The 19,994-nt window shown below is 35.9% G+C and overlaps 1 protein-coding gene across 7 annotated transcripts in view; it reads left to right on the forward strand.

Moving 5' to 3' along the window:
* The window catches only part of PHF14 (PHD finger protein 14), a 201,133-nt gene that overhangs the window by 64,861 nt on the left and 116,278 nt on the right, over window positions 1-19,994 (forward strand). For all 7 annotated transcript variants that reach the window (XR_011539053.1, XR_011539051.1, XR_011539052.1 and 4 more), the window contains exon 14: window positions 9,865-10,033. Coding sequence is in view for 3 of the 7 variants with exons in the window: in XM_070615778.1 (XP_070471879.1) it covers window positions 9,865-10,033 (169 nt within the window). In the remaining 4 variants the exon portion in view is untranslated. The remainder of the gene's footprint in view (window positions 1-9,864; window positions 10,034-19,994) is intronic.

Raw genomic sequence — 19,994 nt, forward strand, 5'->3', positions numbered from 1 at the left:
CTTATAAGAATTCCAGCAGTGTTCAAAAGCATCTTAGGTGGGTTTCTAAATTGAAAGCCAGTTTGGTAGTCTCCAGGGCTGGAGCGCTTTGTCATCATCTTGAACATGGAGTTGTACAGTTTTCTCCTTAAATGAAGTTATGAACTTTTCTAATACTGCTCTCCCTGCAGAGCTCGGGTTTCCAGAGTATGAGAGTTTCTGGAAGAACTTCAGATGGAGGTGTATAGCCTGGGATGTTTTAGTGAAAGCTCTCCCTGAAGGACCTGAACTACTTAGTGTCTTATGCATTGGTTGTAACGTTTTAACGTAAAAGTAGAAACTAATATTGCAGCAAAGTGAAGTCTTCAATATCTTCTAGTTTCTAGTGATTACGTTTCCTTTGGCCTCTAAAATCAACTTAGTTAGCTTTGCTTAGCAATTAATTGGGTTTATTAATTTTGGAGTAAGTTTTAGAGAACTATTATTTTCTTTAGTGTATCTCAAATGTGAGAGGCAATTTTTACTTTTTGCATTGTAACATTTTCAGTGTATTTTTGAAGTTATGTTAAAGATCATAAATACTAAAAAATTTCACTTCCTAAATATTTTACTATTATCTATGCTTTGTAGTTTGTTTAAGCCTATTGTATATGTATGGTAGAAAAACTGTATAATGGTGTGCTCCCATGCATCTTTTCCCCATTCTCTGTGTTCTCTGATGCCATGTTGGTAGCTTGAAATTGACCATGGTTAGGAGGATTCATGCCACGGAAACTGGCAGATGCTACACATTAGGACTTTCTCCCATGGAGAGCCAGGTGTTAGATATTTACTAGCACACTGCTGCCTAACCTCTGCTGTAGTCTTTATGTAGTTCTTAGTCTTTTTCTTAGCGAAAGAGGTCTGTTACTGGATCCTTATCTGGTGACTGAACCCCAGTTTTTGGCTTAAATTTCTATAAAGCCCACTGGATTACTCTTCTGAATGTCACTGGCTTCTGCTGTCTTTATGCTATTCAAGCTTGTGGTAACACCCTTATTACCATATCCCCCTTATGCTCACTGCTAGCTAGAATTACTATGCAATCTGTTGCTTTACGTCTCAGATACCAAATTCTGCTTGGTAGACTGTTCTAAGCACCTTTTATCCAGCTTTTTCTTCTAGTATCAGCATTGCTTTCCTGGAGATACCAGTTCTAGATCTGGGTACTTTCTGGTTGGTCCATCCCACAATAGTTCATGGACTATGCTGGACTGATTTAAGACATGTGACAGGAAAGAAGAGATGGATAAAGATACAGAAGTAATTATTGGTGGAGTGGAGGGAAGTTAAGTGAGTTCACATTAGACAGGCTCTGACTTTTCGTCTGTTGAGAGGGGAAGGACCTGGGATGATGATGGGAACTTGAGAAGAGAGGAGATAGTTTGCAACAGCTATTGTGGAAAAAAGCACAGATAACTGACTTGCTGAGGCTGTTTAGCAAGCATGTCCAGTGAATTAGTTTAGTAAGTGTGATTAATTGATTTTTCTTGAGTGATGCTCAGCTGCCCAGGAGCAGGAGAGAGGAACCCAGGAACTTCTTAGGTTGGGTTAGGGTTGGGTAAAGCAGATGAAGAAGGATGTTAGATGAGTGAGGAGTTTGGTAGGGGCTAGAGGAGCTGGTGAAGGTGTAATCCAGGCTCCATTTTGTTTGCACCCACTCCCAGTGTTTGAAATATATTTTGCCTCACTTTTAGTTTCTTTTCTTGTTTTTTTCTTTTTTAATTATTTTATTGAGGTCATATTGGCTTACAACATTGTGTAAATTTCAAGTGTACAGTATTATGTATCAGTTTCTGTATAGACTGCATTGTGCTCACCACCAATAGTCTAGTTTTTGTCTGTCACTGTACGTAGGTGCCCCTTTACTCTTTTCACCCTTCCCCCACCCCGTTCCCTTCTGGTAACCACTGATCTGTTCTCCTTATCCATGTGTTTCTCTTCCACATATGAGTGAAATCATGCAGTGTTTGTTTTTCTCTGTCTAGCTTATTTTACCTAGCATAATACCCTCAAGGTTCATCCATGTTGTTGCAAATGGCACAATTTTGTCTTTTTTTTTAATGGCTGCGTAGTATTCCATTGTGTATATATACCACATCTTCTTTATCCATTCATCTGTTCATGGGCACTTGGATTGCTTCCACGTCCTAGCTATTGTGAATAATGCTGTGATGAACATAGGGATGCATAAATCTCTTTGAATTGTTGATTTCATGTTCTTTGGATAAACACCAAGTAGGGAGGTAGCTGGATCATATAGCATTGCTATTTTTAATTTTTTGAGAAATCTCCATACTGTTTTCCACAGTGGCTGCACCAATTTACATTCCCACCAGCAGTGTATGAGGGTTCCCTTTTCTCCACAGCTTCTCCAACATTTGTTATGTCTTGTCTTATTAATTGTAGCCATTTTGACAGGTGTGAGGTGAAATCTCATTGTAGTTTTGATTTGCATTTCCCTAATAATTAGTGGTGATGAGCATCTTTTCATGTGCGTGTTGGCCATTTGTATATCTTCTTTGGAAAAATGTCTATTCATATCCACTGGCCCCCTGCCCCCCCTTTTTTTTTTGTGCGGAAGATTGGCCCTGAGGTAACATCTGTTGCCAATCTTCCTCTTTTTGCTTGAGGAAGATTGTTGCTGAGCTAACATCTGTGCCAGTCTTCCTCTACTTTGCAAGTGGGATGCTAATATAACATGGCTTGATGAGTGGTGCGTAGGTCCATGCCCAGGATCCGAACCTGTGAACCATGCGCTGCCAAAGTTGAGTGCTTAACCACTCTGCTACCAGGCTGTCCCCGTCTGCCCATTTTTTGATCGAGTTCTTTATTTTTTCAGTTGTTGAGTTGTATGAGTTCTTTATATATTTTAGAAATAAACCCCTTGTTGGATATGATTTGCAAATATTTTCTCCTAGTTGGTTGGTTGGTTTTCTTAAAATACATAATTTTGCTAACTGCCCTACATTCTTTTTAAGACAAGTCTGGTGGGGTATAAATAAATAGTCAGGGCTTGATTTGTTAGAGTAGCTCAGGAAGTAAATCTTTTTTTTTTTTAAAGATTTTATTTTTTCCTTTTTCTCCCCAAAGCCCCCCAGTACATAGTTGTATATTCTTTGTTGTGGGTCCTTCTAGTTGTAGCATGTGGGACGCTGCCTCAGCGTGGTTTGATGAGCAGTGCCATGTCCGTGCCCAGGATTCGAACCAACGAAACACTGGGCCGCCTGCAGCGGAGCGCACGGACTTAACCACTCGGCCACGGGGCCAGCCCAGGAAGTAAATCTTTTGATTTTAGAGAACTAATCTTATGTTTCCACCACCCATCTGATCAGAATTTGTCTTGCCTTTTCTAATTTTTTAAATAATACTATGAAGAGTATTGTTTGAAAGAGAATTGAGTAATATTTATTATATCTTTTTATTCTCTGGATATACCGTTTTTTTCTTTTAAGATGAAAAGAAAATATATAGCATAAACCCTTCTGTGAAGAATTTACAGAGGTTTTTTCCTGTTTTTTTGATAATTTATCCTTCCCTTCCCCCAGTAACTCTTAAATTCAGATGTAGTTGACATGTAACCTTGTATTAGTTTCGGGTGAACAACATAATGATTTGATAGATGTATATATTGTGAAAAGGTTACCGCAATAAGTCTAGTTAACATCCATCACCACGGATTTTTTAAGATCTACTCTCTTAGCAACTTTCAAACATGCAGTAGAGTATTGTTAACTATAGTCACAGTGCTTTACACAATATCTCCAGGACTTATTTATCCTATAACTGGAAGTTTGTACTTTTTGACCACCTTCACCCTTTTCGCCTGTCCCTCCTACCCTCTGCCTCTCGGAACCACTAGTCTGTTCTATGTATCTGAGTTTTTTTTTTACTATTCCACATATAAGTGAGATCATACAGTATTTCCCCTTAGTTATTCATTTAGCATAATGCCCCCAAGGTTCTTCTATGTTGTTGCAAATGGCAGAATTTCCTTTCTTTTATGGCTGAATAATATTCCATTGTATATATATGCCACGTTTTCTTTATCCACTTATCCATCGATGGACACAGGTTGTTTCCATATCTTGGCTGTTGTAAATAATGCTGCAGTGAACATGGGGGTGCAGATATCTCTTCAAAATAGTAATTTCATTTCCTTTGGATATGTACTCAGAAGTGGAATTGCTGGATCATATGGTAGTTCTATTTTTAATGTTTTGAGGAATGTCCATACTGTTTTCCATATTTGCTGCACCAGTTTACATTCCCACTAACAGTGCACAAGGCTTCCCTTTTTTCCACATTCTTGCCAACCTTGTTATCTGTTGTCTTTTTGATGACAGCATTCTAACAGGTTTGAGGTGGTATCTTATTGTGGTTTTGGTTTGTATTTCCCTGATGAAGTTTTATGTAGGCACCTGTGAAGATTTTCCTCTAAAAAGAGAGGAAAACATGGCAAAAGGTTTAGGTATAAGAAAAAAAGCTATTGCTGTGAAATCTTTGAAGATTGAAAGAGGTAATTTGTAAAGGAGAAAGAAGTAAATCATGAGTTATGTATAATATTTGGGAAATGAGTGTCACTGAATTTTTTAATGTTTAAGTATTCATAAAATCATTTTTATTTGATTTATGCAAATAAAGTTCTCTGCAAATTAAGTTAGTATACTTCCTTGTCTTAGCATTGTTGTACAATAAAATTATTTTTCCTTAGTAGTTAAGATTTTTAAAACCTCCTTGGGTAATCATTCTGAACATGTGTTGTAATGTGTGGTGCTGGAGATGAAGAAGGTATAGCAAATTGAGAAAAATCTCTTGGTATTTCAATATGAAGCTTGTTCTTTTGTATAAATTCTTGACATGAATTTTTATTATTTATACTTTAAAAATCCATTTTTACTTAATTGAATGTTTTCATTACTTAAGGTTACCTTATCTTTAGTATCATATATGCAAATAATAAATTACAGGATTCTCTTCCTTAGTAGAATATATTAAGTAAAAGTATACAGGATTAAAGTGAGGTTAGCTCAATTCATGGATAATGGCAGCTTATGGGTTATTAAAAGAAATCAGGTATGTGTTTGGCAGTATGAAAGATAATCATGACTTTCCCCCAAAATATTATTTAATTTCATTGAATTGGACAGGCATGGCTTTATCCTAGGTTATTATTTCTTGGGATCTTGTGTACCGATTAATGTAGCAGAGACGCTTTTTTGTATCTTAAAGGATACTTATAAGATGGAGACTGTAATGTTTAATAGATTGTTGAAAAAGTTGCAAGTAGCGTGTCCGTCTATCTTGATTCTGTGTACTACAAGTATCGTATGTCACTTGTCTTGAAATAGGAGTAGATAATTTGCTGCATTGGCAGTTAACATTTTGTTTTGATTTTGTAAGTTCTTCAATGCCTTGTGTGTTTGGGGTATAACATTTTCATTATCTGAGTACTCTCAACGCGTTTGTATGTCACCTAAATGTATTACTTTTGGTGGGGTTGAGAAGGTAGAGAATGTCCTGACAATATCATTACAAAATCAGAAAAGAAGGGAGAAATAATTAATTAAAAAGAAAACCCAAACAGTGATTCATCCTAAAAAGGTACTTGTTTCTGTATCCCAGAAATTCATGTGTGTTAAAAGTGAATTGGAACTTGTGTGAAACTGACTACATTTCACTTCAACTGGTAGAAGTGATCACTTAGTATTAAGATTACATGCTGTATATGCAAGGAACTGATTCTTTTCTGTGCTATAATTTGATATCTTTCCATAGGCATTTCTGTTTTGATCGTCGTCGTGTTTATTATTATTCACTAATAATGTCTAACATTTGTGGGGTTTTCTCAATTTAACACTGCCAATAGATTATTTCAGAATATACTCACCATTTCAATTAGGAGGATCGGTGAGGTATTTATTACTTCTTATACCAGCCTTTCAGCTTTTCATATGGGACAAAACAGAAACAATTAGTGTATTATACTTTAGTTGTCTTTTTATTTTGATGATAATCTGTGAATCCAAGGAATAAAGTGCTTGGTTGTTCTAGCAATAGATATGTAAAAATTTTTAAGTACCACATGACAAATTACTTCCTTGTTTTTTCTCTTATTGGCCAGTTTTTTTTGTGTGGGGAAGATTGGCCTTAAGCTAACATCTGTTGCCAATCTTCCTCTTTTTGCCTGAGGAAGATTGTCCCTGAGCTAACATTCGTGCCAGTCTTCCTCTATTTTGTCTATGGGACGCCACCACGGCATGGTTTGATGAGTAGTGTATAGGTCCGCGGTCAGGATCCGAACCTGTGAACCCCAGCCTGCAGAAGCCGAGCATGCTCGCTTAATCACTAGGGCACTGGGCTGGTCCCTGGCCAATTTTTTTAGTGTTAAAATTTTTATTCAACAATTTTGCTTAAATAGATGGGAATTTTAAGATATTAAAATTAATGCCTTAAATATTAATGTGCATTTTAGCAATTAATGTGTAGTAACACAAATGGCACTTTGTATTTAACACTGTTATTGGAGTTCAAAATTTAAAGCTGTTACTTTTTAAAAATAAATATTACTTTGATATTAAGTTTATTAATGAGTGAGTGATGCAAATTTTGATGGAGCATGAATTCAAATGATAGATCTTTGAAAATACTTGAGAATTATAAGTTGCATTCAAGGGTACTGATATAAACACATGTAAACTAAATATCAGATATAATTTTATGCATTATAACCATTTTTATAAAGAAAATACTATAAATTGGACTTTTAGAGAATTACTTTCTGATCATTCTTTTAAGTTTAAAGAAAATATGTGAAAAAAATTTACTTTTAACAACTTGTTATGAATTTTTGAAATGGGCGTTTATAATTGGCAATATAAAGATTTCCAACAGTCATTGTGTAGACTTCTGCTGTTCAGATGTTAGCCACTAGCCATGTGTAGCTATTTGAATTTAAATTAGTTAAAATTAAAATTTAAAAATCAGTTCTTCAGTCACATTGGCCACATTACAAGTATTCAATGCCTATAAATGGCTAGTGGTTATTGTATTAGACAGTGGAGATATAAGTAATTCTCACATCATATAAAGTTCTGTTGGACGGCACTAATCCAGACTGAGGTTTCAGTTTTAATTATCTTTTAATATTAGTCATTGGTTATTTTCAATTTTTTTTTTTTTGTGAAGAAGATTCCCCCTCAGCTAACATCTATTGCCAACCTTCCTCTTTTTTGCTTGAGGAAAATTCACCCTGAGCTAATAACTGTGCCAGTCTTCCTTTATTTTGTGTATGGGTCACTGCCACAGCATGGCCACTGATGGGTGGTGTAGGTCTGCACCTAGGATCCAAATCCTCGAACCTGGGCTGCCAAAGCAGAGCGTGGTGAACTTAACCACTATGCCACAGGGCTGACCCCCCTCTTTCACTTTTGAAGCACAGTTTTGCTGGACGTAGGATTCTAGGTTGACAGTTTTATTTTTTGTTTTTTGTTTTTAACACTTTGAATATACTGACCTACTGTCTTCTGGCCTCCAAAGTTTCTGATGAGAAATCTGCTGATATTAAGAATCTCTTGTGTGTGACGATTCTGAACTTCTTTCTTTCTGCTTTCAAGATTCTATGTCTTTCTCTTTGGAAAGTTTGATTATAACGTGACTTGGCATGGGACTCTTTGAATTTATCTTACTTGATGTTTGTTGAGCTTCTGGGATGTTTGTATTCATGTCTTCCATCAAATTTGAAAAAGTTTTCAGTCATATTTTTTCACGCATTCTCTCTGCCCCCCTCTCTCCTTTCCTGGGACTTCTACAGTGTGAATGTTGGTTCACTTGTTGATGTCCCACATGTACCTAGGCTCTCTTCACTTTTCTTCAATATTTTTTCTTTCTGTTCCTCAGACTTGATAATTTCCATTGTCCTATCTTCAAGTTTGCTGATTCTTCAGCCAACTCAAATTTGCCTTTTAATCCCTCTAATGAATTTTTCATTTGAGTTATTGTACTTTTCAGCTCCAGAATTTCTTTTTGGTTTATTTTTAGATTTTCTCTGTCTTTATTGATGTTTCCGTTTTGTTCATACATTATTTTCTTGACTTTCTTCACAACCTCCTTTAGTCCATTGAGTGTCTTTAAAACAGTTGTTTTAAAGTCTTTGTCTGGTAGATCTGCCATCAGGTCTTCTTCTGAATAGTTTCTGTTACTTAACTTTTTTTTCCCTTAAATGGGCCATACTTACCTGTTTCTTTGAATATCCTGTGTTTTCTTGTCAAAAACTGGACATTTGAATTTAATGAGGTGGTAACTCTGGAAATGAGATTCTGCTTCACCCCCAGGGTTTGCTGTGTTTTGTTACTGTTTTTTGTTGTTATTGTTTATTTGTTATTCTTGTAGCCTGTGTCTGTGCTGAGGATCAGCCTGAGGTGTAAACTTATGGTCTTCTCATATCTTTTCTGAGCCTTTCCCTCGGCAGGTGTAGTCACTTTCTAATTTTTCCCATAAAAGTACTTATTTTTGAATGTCCTAGTCTTTTAATGTCTTGCTCCCGAAAGAGGAAAAAGAGAAAAATGAAGATGAAGGATAAAGAGTTCCAGTCTTTTAAGTCCTGGAAGTCACTTCAGACCAAGAGGGAGGGGATTGCAATGATAGGGTGAGGTCACCCACCTCTTTGTCTCCACTACTGTGATCAGAAGCAGCAGTCAGCGATCAGAGCACAGATCCCTAGTATTTGGAGGAAAGGGTTTGTTTTGTCCACACTGGCACTTACCAGCTGTGTGCAAGCTACTGTAGGAACATGTGCACAACTGCCTGCTGTATAGCTTGGGGTGGGGGATGGGTAGCTGCTACTGTACCAAGAGCTGAAATTGACCCGAACTAACTGCGGTTTACCTGTGTAAGCCTTTCCCTGAAAGTTGCAAGCCTTCAATAGACTCCAGAGTTCCAAAAAAGTTACATCGGAAGATTTCTGCCAGTGCAGTTGTTTTCTAGGTGGAGAGACAGATTCCTGTTGCTTTCTATTCTGCCATATTCCCCCCACCTATTTTTTATTTTTTTGGAGGAAGATTGGCCCTGAGCTAACATACGTGCCCAGCTTCCTCTACTTTATGTGTGGGACACCTGCCACAGCTTGGCTTGATAAGCGGTGTGTAGGTCTGTGCCCGGGATCCAAACAGGCAAACCCTGGGCTACCCAAAGCACAGTGTGTGGACTTAACTGCTACACCACTGGGGGCTGCCCCAGTTTTAAAAATGAGCCTCCCATTTTTAAAAATGCTGCTTTAAAATATTGTCTCAATAAGTAGACTTATATTTCCTCTTTTTGTGTGAGCCACCAACTAAAATGATTGATTTATTTTTTTCAACACTTCTTAGAGTCTTTTTCTACAGAGTTTTCTTAGTTGATAAACTCTAGTACAGCTTGTCTTTAAGATTAAAAGATGATATAGATGTGACAAGCAGTAGTGTCAGAGTCAGGGAATGACTTTGATTTCAGGTGCCACAGTATATGTCACTTAAAGAAAAGTCGTGATTTCCAAAGGAAAACTACCTTTTTAATCAATGTTAAATCTCTTATATTGGTTCACTTAAACATATAGCATTATTGTATGTGTTCTATGATACTTAAAGGAATACATGGAATTGCTTTATATATTATATTTACTATTGTCATTTTTATAGCAGTGTGTGTGCCTTTCTGTATATATAGTCATTGTATACTTTCTGATCACATATACCCATGTATATCTCTATACATTCTTCATATATACCTAAATTTTGTATTTTTAGAAACCATAGCTAACGCTAGGAAGTAAAAATAAATGTGTGAACTTAGATTTCTTTCTTTATTTAGGCAGTGTTCAGAATGTGACCAGGCGGGGAGCAGTGACATGGAAGCAGACATGGCTATGGAAACCTTACCAGATGGGACCAAACGATCAAGGAGGCAGATTAAGGAACCAGTGAAATTTGTTCCACAGGATATGCCTCCAGAACCTAAGAAGATTCCAATAAGAAACACGGTAATTTATTCCCTATTAATCATAAGCATCACAAAATTCTAAGGCCAGAATTTAAGAGGTGAGAAAGACAAAGGGTGAACATATACTTAGGAGGCAAAAGAAGAAACGTGTACATTGCTGTTGGTTATTCTTGAGTTTATTGTTTTACATTATGAAATATACCATACATACCTGAGAATTTATAGTTTATATATTCAACTTAAAGCATAATAGTAATGAACACCTATTGTATCCACCAACCCACTTCAAAAATAGGACATTACCAAAGCCTTTGAAGTCCCCTGTGGATCCCTCGGTAATCACATTCCCATCCATCTAGCCCAGACAGAGGTCACCTCCTTCCTCAACTTTATATTTCTCATTCTCTTCTTTTTTTATACTTACACATCAAATGTATGTATTTATAAATAATACCGAGTTTTGCAGGTTTTGAATTTTGTATGAATGAAGTCAACTTTTTTCTTCTGTTATTAGATCCTGTGACCAACATTATATTGATTTGATTCATACAGGCTGATCTGTATAGTTTCACTTCCTTTATTTTCACTAACTTGTACTTTTTAGTTGAAAGAATAGATCATTATTTATTTTATCTTTTGTTCTATAGATCGGCAGTTTTGTTGTTTCCAGCTCTTTTGTTCTATGAACAACTCTGTTTTAAATATTTTTGTAAATGTCTCCTGCAGTGGTAACAAGAAATTAGGGTATATGCCACGATGTGAATTTGCTTAGTTATAGGACGTCTCCATCTTCAGTTTTGGTAGATAATTCCAATGTTTTCCAAACCAGTTTACTCTCCTACCAGCTGTCGACTGAAATAGAGTCTAAGTAAAGGTTAAATAAAGGAGTTTATCTGATAATCAAAATGAGGAACTTAAGTCCAAGGAAACAGCCCAACAGTATTCCAAGGAACTGCTCTGAGGTCTGCAGATCTGAGTGCAGTTTACATACTTTTTAACACAGGAGTGTATGTACAGGAAAGGGCTTACACATCTAATATTCATATACTTCAAAGATGACATAAACAAGAACTTTTTGCAAGGCAAAGTCAAGGACCAGGGTCATTACTTTTCCCCCTCATTCTCTAAGAAATGCAGCTGGGAAATGTGAGAGCAAAGTACCCTTTATCTTTTCTTGTTGATCTCTCCCGCTGGCACCTTCAGTCATGAGGTAGGGGGTTCCAAAGTCATTCTGAACACAGACTTAAGATGGCCTGCACAGCTGCTTCATAGTACAGTGTCGATTTTTGTACTGGCTTGAAGCTTATGCAGCTCGCTTGCTAGATTTGCCTCTTAGACCAAGGAGGGGGTCCAAAAACTTTGTTCACACAGCAATGAATAATGTTACTGTTGCTCTCAAACTTATTTTGTGCAATGTTATAATGCTTTCCAATGTGATACATGTAAAATAATATATCATCATTTTATTTTGCATTTCCCTCAATGCAAAGACTTCGAGCATCTATTTGTATATTTTTGGTCAATTGTGTTTCCTCTTCTAGGAAACTTATATGCAAGGCTTATGCAAGTCTTTTCCAGTTTTTCCATCAGGTTGTTAGCCTATTTCTCATTGAAAATTCTTTGAGGTAGAGTTTAAAGAACTTCTTCCAGAAAGCGTTTATATTTGTTATTACCAGGTACCTGGGAGCTCTTCCCACCTAGGATCACTTTTAATAAAAGTTTGGCTTGTGTGTCTTTTCCATTACACGAGTAGTGTGACTTTCTGCTCCAGACCCAGGAGGGCTGGCTTGCAGTTATGGATTCTTAGGGGAGACATTTTTTACTTTCTTACCTTGAGCCAAGGCAGACTCTTTTCAAAAATCTGCCTCCCCCTGAGGGAGAGGTAAAGATATTTTTAGGAGTTGTTGTCATCCTTTGTTTTGTTGCCTGTTTTGTTTTGGAGTCTTTATTTTTTTCCTTAAAGTAATAGTTTTCTCAAAAGTTTTCTTTAATTCTTTTTTAATGGTTAATTTTAATGGTTAATATAGTAACCATCTATATTGTAATCATTTAAAAGATCTTATTTAAGAGAAGTCACCTAGATTATTAAGTTTTGTGTTGGGGGTTTATTTGAAATTGATGAGGCAAATCTGGGAATTGTTATCTCTTAGATAATTGAAATAGTTAATTTTGGATGCTCTAAATTGATCAACTTGAAGTAGTTTTATTTCTAATTCCCACCATCTTAAAACACTTTTTAGGCTTCACAAATGTTTTGTTCACAAATGAACTAGAGAGAATTTTCCTTCTTTAAATAAGCCTGGTTGTTTCTGTTTCTAAAATATCTTCTGTAACTGTTTGATGCCAATACAGCTATTCTTACAATCTTAGAGAAAAGCTGTGATTACTTCATATGTCTATGGCTACAAAGATTATCCTCTTAGGAAACATTTTTTCTAGCTTATTGTTTAAAAAGAATCTTTAGGACTAGTATTATCATCTTTAACTTTGGAGTTATCATATAGAGGGAAATTTTGAGCATATTATAGTGACATTTGTATGCCCATAGTTCAGTATTACTTAAGATAAAAGAGGATCTTATTTTTTTCTGATTTACCTGTCTACTTCTCCAGCCTAGAATTATAAAGAAGGTTTTAAATTTTCTAATTTAGTCCAATTCCTTTCATCTTATTCTTTGTCTATAGTTTTTTTGTGTAGAAGTTTTAGTCTTCTTGTAGGTAGATATTGGTGGATAAAACATAAGAAAGGATTCTATGGCCAGTAATTTTAGTAAATGTCGTGTGGTTATTTTGTCTCTTGAAGGATTTCAAATGCATACTGGAGCTATGAGAAATACTACTGTTTAGAAAAATGATTAATTTTCCTTATTCATCCTTTTTCTTAACTTAGTTTATCCAAGAGCACTTTTTTCAGGACACATATTTTATTGTAGCATAGAGTACCATATGAAGCAGCTTTGGAAATGGTGTTCTAGAGGCCGTGGATTACTTGCAGCAGGATCACCTGGGGTAATTGTTAAAATGTAGATTTTGGATCCATCGTAGAGCTAATGAATTAGAATTAGGGGGTTGGGCTAAGCAGACTTCTTAGGTTTTATTGTTACGCAGACTAAAGGTTGAAAATAACTATCTAGATAACATTTATGATTATTACTCTTTTCCTTCCTTCTTCCCTCCCTTCCATCAATCCATACAGCAACTCAGAAAACCTTTAATGAGCATGTTCAGTTGGCAGGTACCTGATCAAGGGATGTAAGAATGAGAGATGCAGAAGAGAGTGATCCATCATTTTGATCTTGATCCTACCATTTAGGCTGAGTTCCTATTGTTACCTTAATTTTATGTCTGTCATTTTTGTTTCAGAGTTTTATTAACATTTAAAATTATTAGATGGAATGGCTAAAAGTGAGGCGCTCTCGTTTCTTAACATTCTGGTAATTGTGGGAATTGAGGTGTATGACTGCCTGCTAGTTTGTTCAAGTACCTTTCATAATAAATCATTGCTTTATCTCCTCCTTTTAAAAATTTTTAAACTGTTGTTCCTAATATCTTTTTAGTATTATGCTTTTTATTCTAGTATATATATTACTTTTTGGGATATTGCATCCTTAAATTCCTTATAATTGTATTTTTGCTTTTGTTAGTTTTATTTTTCCTGCCATTATTGATTAAAGTGTAGTTCATTTCACAAGTCATATTATTCTATCAAAATTTTGAATAAAATTTTACCTTCATGACATAGAGGATTCATGACATACCCTAAATTTTAATTTCTCAATGCGAAATAATATATCACTCAGTAAAACTGTTAAATAATCATTTGTTCTATAACTTTCTATTTCTGTTAAATTTGTTATGTTCCCTTGGGTTACAGTGATAACAATTTTTAGAAAAATAGTTTTGGTTATTTCATGCTACTAAGAGTGATTTTTCTCTTGTTTCATGTAATCCATTTTGTAGGGTATGTGAATTGGTATTCTGTTAGAAAAAATTTATTTTTAAAAATTCTGACTTTACACTAAAGTGTAAATAGCACTTTAGTCTCTTTTTTGAAGGGTTGTCTCTTTGGAGTTGTTCAAGAACCATCAAAAATATGAAATAATCAGGGCTGGTTTAGGTGAATTCCCATTTTTATTGAATAGTTTTTCTCACCCCCTGTTTTTACATTCTTTTTATACTTTATATCTTTATTTTTAAAAATAATATCATGGTATGGTAGTAAAGGAGTGACAGGGAGAAGGAAGGGATTCACATGTTGGAATATTTGAGTAAATCCTGGTATATTGCTACTATTAATTTAACTTCTGTTTATCCATATTGCTAATAAATCCAACCATTTTATTATTTTGTATTTCTTTCTACTACTTGACCGTTGATATTTTACTTCATTACACTTTTCAAAGGTAGGTAAGTCAAAAGAGGATGTAGGGGGTTAGTTTACTTTTAAACAAGACGGTTTAATAATAATACCTAACATTTGTTGAGGACTCATCATATGCCAGACACTGTACTAATCTTCCATCCTACTCCCCATTTTAAAAAATGTTAGTGTTTGTTATAACTCCTGTTTTAGTGAAAATGAAACCTGAGGCACAGAAAGCTTGCGTAAGTTAACTGTGATCTCACAGATAGTAAGCAGAATAGGACTTGGACCCAGATAACTTAAAATTGGAACTCATGTCTTTTCTGAGGTCTGTAGAAGAACATTTAATTGATGCACAAATGGAGCTGTTGTAAAACACATGGTTGTTAGGTAGCATCGTTGAAGATGTGGTGCTCTGATTTGATAGCACAATGTTCATGTGTCTTTCTGCAACATAGTGATATCTATGGGAAGCCAGGCACATATCCCCTTACTAACTTTCATAACTGAGTTCATTCACATTCAGTATTAGATGTGACATACTTTTCTTTGTACTTTCAATTGAGTGTGAACAGTTTTCCTTTTCAAGCTTGTGCAAGAGCATTGCATCAGTCCTATCAATCACAGTATAATAAGTGTAGAAGTTAATAAAATGTTTGAAGGTTATTCTACTTTGAGGAAATTGATGTTTAAAAAATCAAGCAAAAAGAAAAGAAAAGGGCTGGCCCCGTGGCCAAGTGGTTAAGTTTGCATGCTCCGCTTCGGCAGCACAGGGTTTTGCCGGTTTGGATCCTTGGCGTGGACGTGACACCACTCATCAGGTCATTGTTGAAGTGGCACGCCATGTAGCACAATCAGAGCCACTCACAACTAGAAGATACAATTATGTTGTACTAGAGGGCTTTGGGGAGAAGAGGAAGAAAAAAAAGATTGGCAACAGATGTTAGTGCAGGTGCCAATCTTAAAAAAAATGAGAAAATTAGAAGCAGCAAATCAATAAGTACACTGACAGCATGTGTATATATGAACTACTAGTATATGTTTATTTTGCTGTTCTTCTATGTTGGTTTGCTTTTTTCCCTCCAAATTTTGGATACTGTAACACCTGCTGTGGGAAGAAAGAGTGCATGCTTTTGTATTGAGAGTGAAGATGGAGAAGTACATAGTGGTTTTCTTTCCTATTTTTTTTCTTTGCTAACTAGTCACTCCAAATCTATGCTAAAGCATTTGGCTTACTGCATCTCAGCTTTTTTGATTAAGCAATGAATACCTTTTTGCTTTGTTCACTTGGTTTGATCAGTGTTAAGAGAGATGGGCCCATAGGCTCCATCTTTGTGCTCCGCTACCTGCTTTGTGCCAAACAAGGCTGCTGTTAGAAGAATGGGAGCCACTTTTCCCTGCTGACAGGCACTTTCCATTTATCATTGCCAGAGAGTGCAACGGCGGATAGAACACTTCGGCAAGCCTTACTATATTTTTATTATTTGGATACTGAAGAAAGTCATTTTTCATTTCATTCCACTCTGGTTTCCTTAATAAGGATTTATAGAAATCTGAACGAATACAGCATATTTGAGACAGTAGATTCAATAAGATATAGATGCTTTTCAAAGTGAGTAGTCCCAGTACTACTTTTTTCTCCTAGATTTTTTTCTACCCAAAGGTGATAAAAAGATTGAGAAAAGTTACTTGAAAAAAATTATGGCACTAAAGATTTAGTGTTTAAAAAATGGGTTAAAAGAGCTATTTCTAAGTGTACGAATGAAAATACTATGCTTTCAGAAAGTGCTCTTCCTGTGTAAACATGCAGATTCTCTCTCATATTTTAATGTTATCTCGTATTTAATTGTTAGGTTACCATCAACTTCTTTTTGAAATTTATTATTCTGAATGTTAGAATTATTTTTAAATTAAATTTTAACTATGAAAGTAACTTGTGAATACTTTTTTGTTGTAAGAAATTCAAAAATGTAATTAAAGTCTCCCTTGACTTTCCTCCCAACATTATCCTTCCCCAACCCAATTCACATGCCTTAAATCTACCTTTCTTACAGGGGTACGTATTTTGAACTTTAATTGTCTGGCATTTCTTTGATTTATTTGTCAAAAAAATAAGAAAAAAAACATCAGTGAACGATATGGAAAAGTAGTAGGGGGATTGTTCAAGAGACATAGAAATAGTCAAGTATTAATAAGTAAAAGAGGAATGATCTAGTTTTAGACAATTCTTCACATATTGTTTGCTGCTCCAGAGAGATGACTTTGTAACATCTTCTTAAATTGGCTCACAGTATTTCAGCGTCTCAGTAAGCAATATTCTCGTTTTATAACTGGGTACAAATAAAAGGACTAAGTCTAAAGGAGAAAAAGGATCAAAAAGCATACTTTTATTTAACTTTTATCTGTTATTTACTGTGTATTTTATATTAATTGAATTGTCATAACTACCCTATGAAGTAGTTATTAATATCATCACCGTTTTACAAATGAGAAACTGAGGCAAAGAGTTTAAGTAACTTTCCTAAGGACATACAGCTTCTAAGTGGTAGAGCCCGGAATCAAACTTAACTAGCTCCTGAGCTCATACTTTTAACCACTTTATTATGCTGCCTTCCTAGACAAGATTACTAGTACTTGTTCCTGGCACGTCTCTTTGGGCCAAAATCACAGGCTCCTCATGCTTCCAGCAGCTTAGTGACTAGGGGTTTGGTGAGGAAAATGGAAGTCATTTTGTGGAGAATTATGGGCTTATACCGCTGTTGGCATAGCTGGGAGTGTGGGTGTCAAGAAAGCTGTGACCATAGGTTGGAGGAGCTCTGCTGAACATCAGGGAAATTTATTGTCAATGAAATATCTGCCCTGAAGCACCAAGCAGGTGGTGGGAGCTGACATTAGGTCAGCAAACTTGATGGTGGAGATCTCAGCCTGAAGGGCACTGTTGAGTGGATGGAAAAATGAGAGTATGTGGGGAAGTCTCCGTAGCCTGCCAGGACTGTGAAGAGGGAGCCAGCGGAAAGGTCTGCAAGGCTGCAACATCTGAAATAGCTGAGCATCTGACTCCCATGACCTCCTGAGAAAAATGGCTTTCACTTTACTTATCTGTTTCAAGTCCGAGGTTACTAACATGGAACTATACAGGGGAGGGGACTGTGGGAAATGTGGTCTCTAGTTTTAGACAGAGTAGGGAAGGTGGTGGTGGTGGTGGTGACGGTGGAGGTGTCTGCCAGATTGAGCACAGATAATCTAGCATAATAACCAACTGCACTTTAAAAAAATGTCTAATATAGTCCTTACTCGGCCCAGGGTAGGTACCCTAAAAAGTAACATTTCCAGATTCCTCTTCCCCTGCCCCATTCTCTTTCCTCTTTGAGGACTGTGATATTGTCTTTTTCATCCATATTCTCCCAGTTCTGAGCGTTGTGCAAGGCATGCAGTAAGTTCTTGATAAGATGGTTAAAGGAATCACTGACAGCAAAAGTACACACAGTGACTTGAGTTGTAAAAGACCAAGAGGATAACCTCAGTGTAGGGCAAAGAAGGCCAACCTGAGCTTTTTAAGGGCTCAGCAGTATTTAAAGAGGGAAAGCAGGCATCTGATTCTCCCCTTAGCACCTCCAGAAAGGAATGCAGCCCTGTCAACACCTTGATTTTAGCCCAGTAACACCCATGTCAGAATTTTGACCTACAGAACTGTAACGTAAATTTGTTTTGTTTTAAGCCACTAAATTTGTGATAATTTGTTATGGCAGTGATAGAAATGAATATAGAGAGTGACTTCTATGTTTCTTTTCACATTTAAAACTGAATGGGAAAATGATTTATAACACTATATAGTTTTTACTTGACACCGTCAATGTTGGAAATGATGACACATTCATTCATACTTTGGAAAGTTCCATTAGTGCATACTCACTTGAATGCTTTATATCATTAAATGATATAGAGTCAATAGGTGGATTTTGCAATGTTTAGTTTTTTCATCATTGACGAAAATTGGAATAATTTTGTAAGTGGCATTTTAGCTTTATTTAGATATAATCTACACAAAAAATTTGGTCATTTAAGCAGTAATAGAAAATTGGTTTATTATTTTTTGAAGTTTGCTACAATTAAAATTAACTCTTAATCCAGTTATGGCTCATATTTTTTTATAATAGCTTTGTTGAAATATAGTTCACATAGCATACAATTCATCCATTTAAAGTTGTACAATTCAGTGATTTTTAGTCTATTTATAGAATTCTGCAGCCATTATCACAGTCAGTTTTAGACCATGTTCATCACTCCCCCGTAAAAAAAATTCTGTACCCATTAGCAGTGCCTCCATGCCTCACTCTCCCAACTCCAAGCCCTAGGAGCTATTAGTCTACTTTCTGTCACTCTGGATTTGCCTATTCTGGACATTCCATATAAATGGAGTAATGCAGTATGTGGTCTTTTATGACTGGACTTTTTTCACTTAGCATTATATTTTCAAGATTTATTCTTTTTATAGCATGTATCAGTACTTCATTTCTTTTCATTTTTGTATAATACTTCATTGTATGAATATACCAGATTTTATTTGTCCATTTGTCCATCACTTGATGGACGTTTATGGGATTTTTCTCCTCCATTTTTTGGTTGTTATAAATCACAATGCTATGATATTCATGAATTTTCACTGATCTTGGCTATATACCTAGGAGTAGAATTGCTGGGTCATATGAGAACTCTAATTTATTTTTTTTTTTTAAAGATTTTATTTTTTTCCTTTTTCTCCCCAAAGCCCCCTGGTACATAGTTGTGTATTCTTCGTTGTGGGTCCTTCTAGTTGTGGCATGTGGGGACGCTGCCTCAGCGTGGTTTGATGAGCAGTGCCATGTCCGCACCCAGGATTCGAACCAACGAAACACTGGGCCGCCTGCAGCGGAGCGGGCGAACTTAACCACTCGGCCACGGGGCCAGCCCCATGAGAACTCTAATTTTAATGTTTGAGGAACTTCCAGACTTCCAGAGTGGCTGTACTATTTCTAATTCTCAACTGCAGTGTATGAGGGCTCTAATTTTTCCACATCGTTACCAACGCTTATTATTGTCTGTCCTTTTGATTATAGCCATACTAGTCGGGGTGAAGTGGTATCTCATTGTGGTTATGATTTGCACTTCTTGTTGGCTAGTGACACTGATGATCTTTGAAAAGAAAAAATGATGCAGCTCCCTTTCCCGCTCTGTTACCTGTGCTATGTAACAGTTCTAAAATGATGTTTCTAGTTGGACTCTTAAACAAATGAAAAATGACTGAGATTATACATGAGTTGTAAGGCGTTAATTAATTCTCAATTATTATTGCCGTAATCCCCCAATTGTAGCTCATATGAGCTAAGAAAGCAAAACCTAATGTGATATTATGATGAAGTTCTAGAAGGATACTCTGAGGAATAATAGAAGGATTATTCCCATGGCACTGTTTTCTTTTGCTGCCCTTATCACAATTGTAATTAAGTTTTTTGTATGTTTATTAGTTTAATTAATGAAAGAACAGAGACTTTTTACATAATATAGATCTAAGGATTTATCTTTAAATATTTAAATTTCTATTACATGAATGCTAGGATAAGTTCAGGCAGTAAAACTGGGACCAACAATTAGAACTGTCT

Source organism: Equus przewalskii, chromosome 4 (assembly GCF_037783145.1).
Source record: "Equus przewalskii isolate Varuska chromosome 4, EquPr2, whole genome shotgun sequence".
Classification (NCBI taxonomy): Eukaryota; Metazoa; Chordata; class Mammalia; order Perissodactyla; family Equidae; genus Equus; species Equus przewalskii.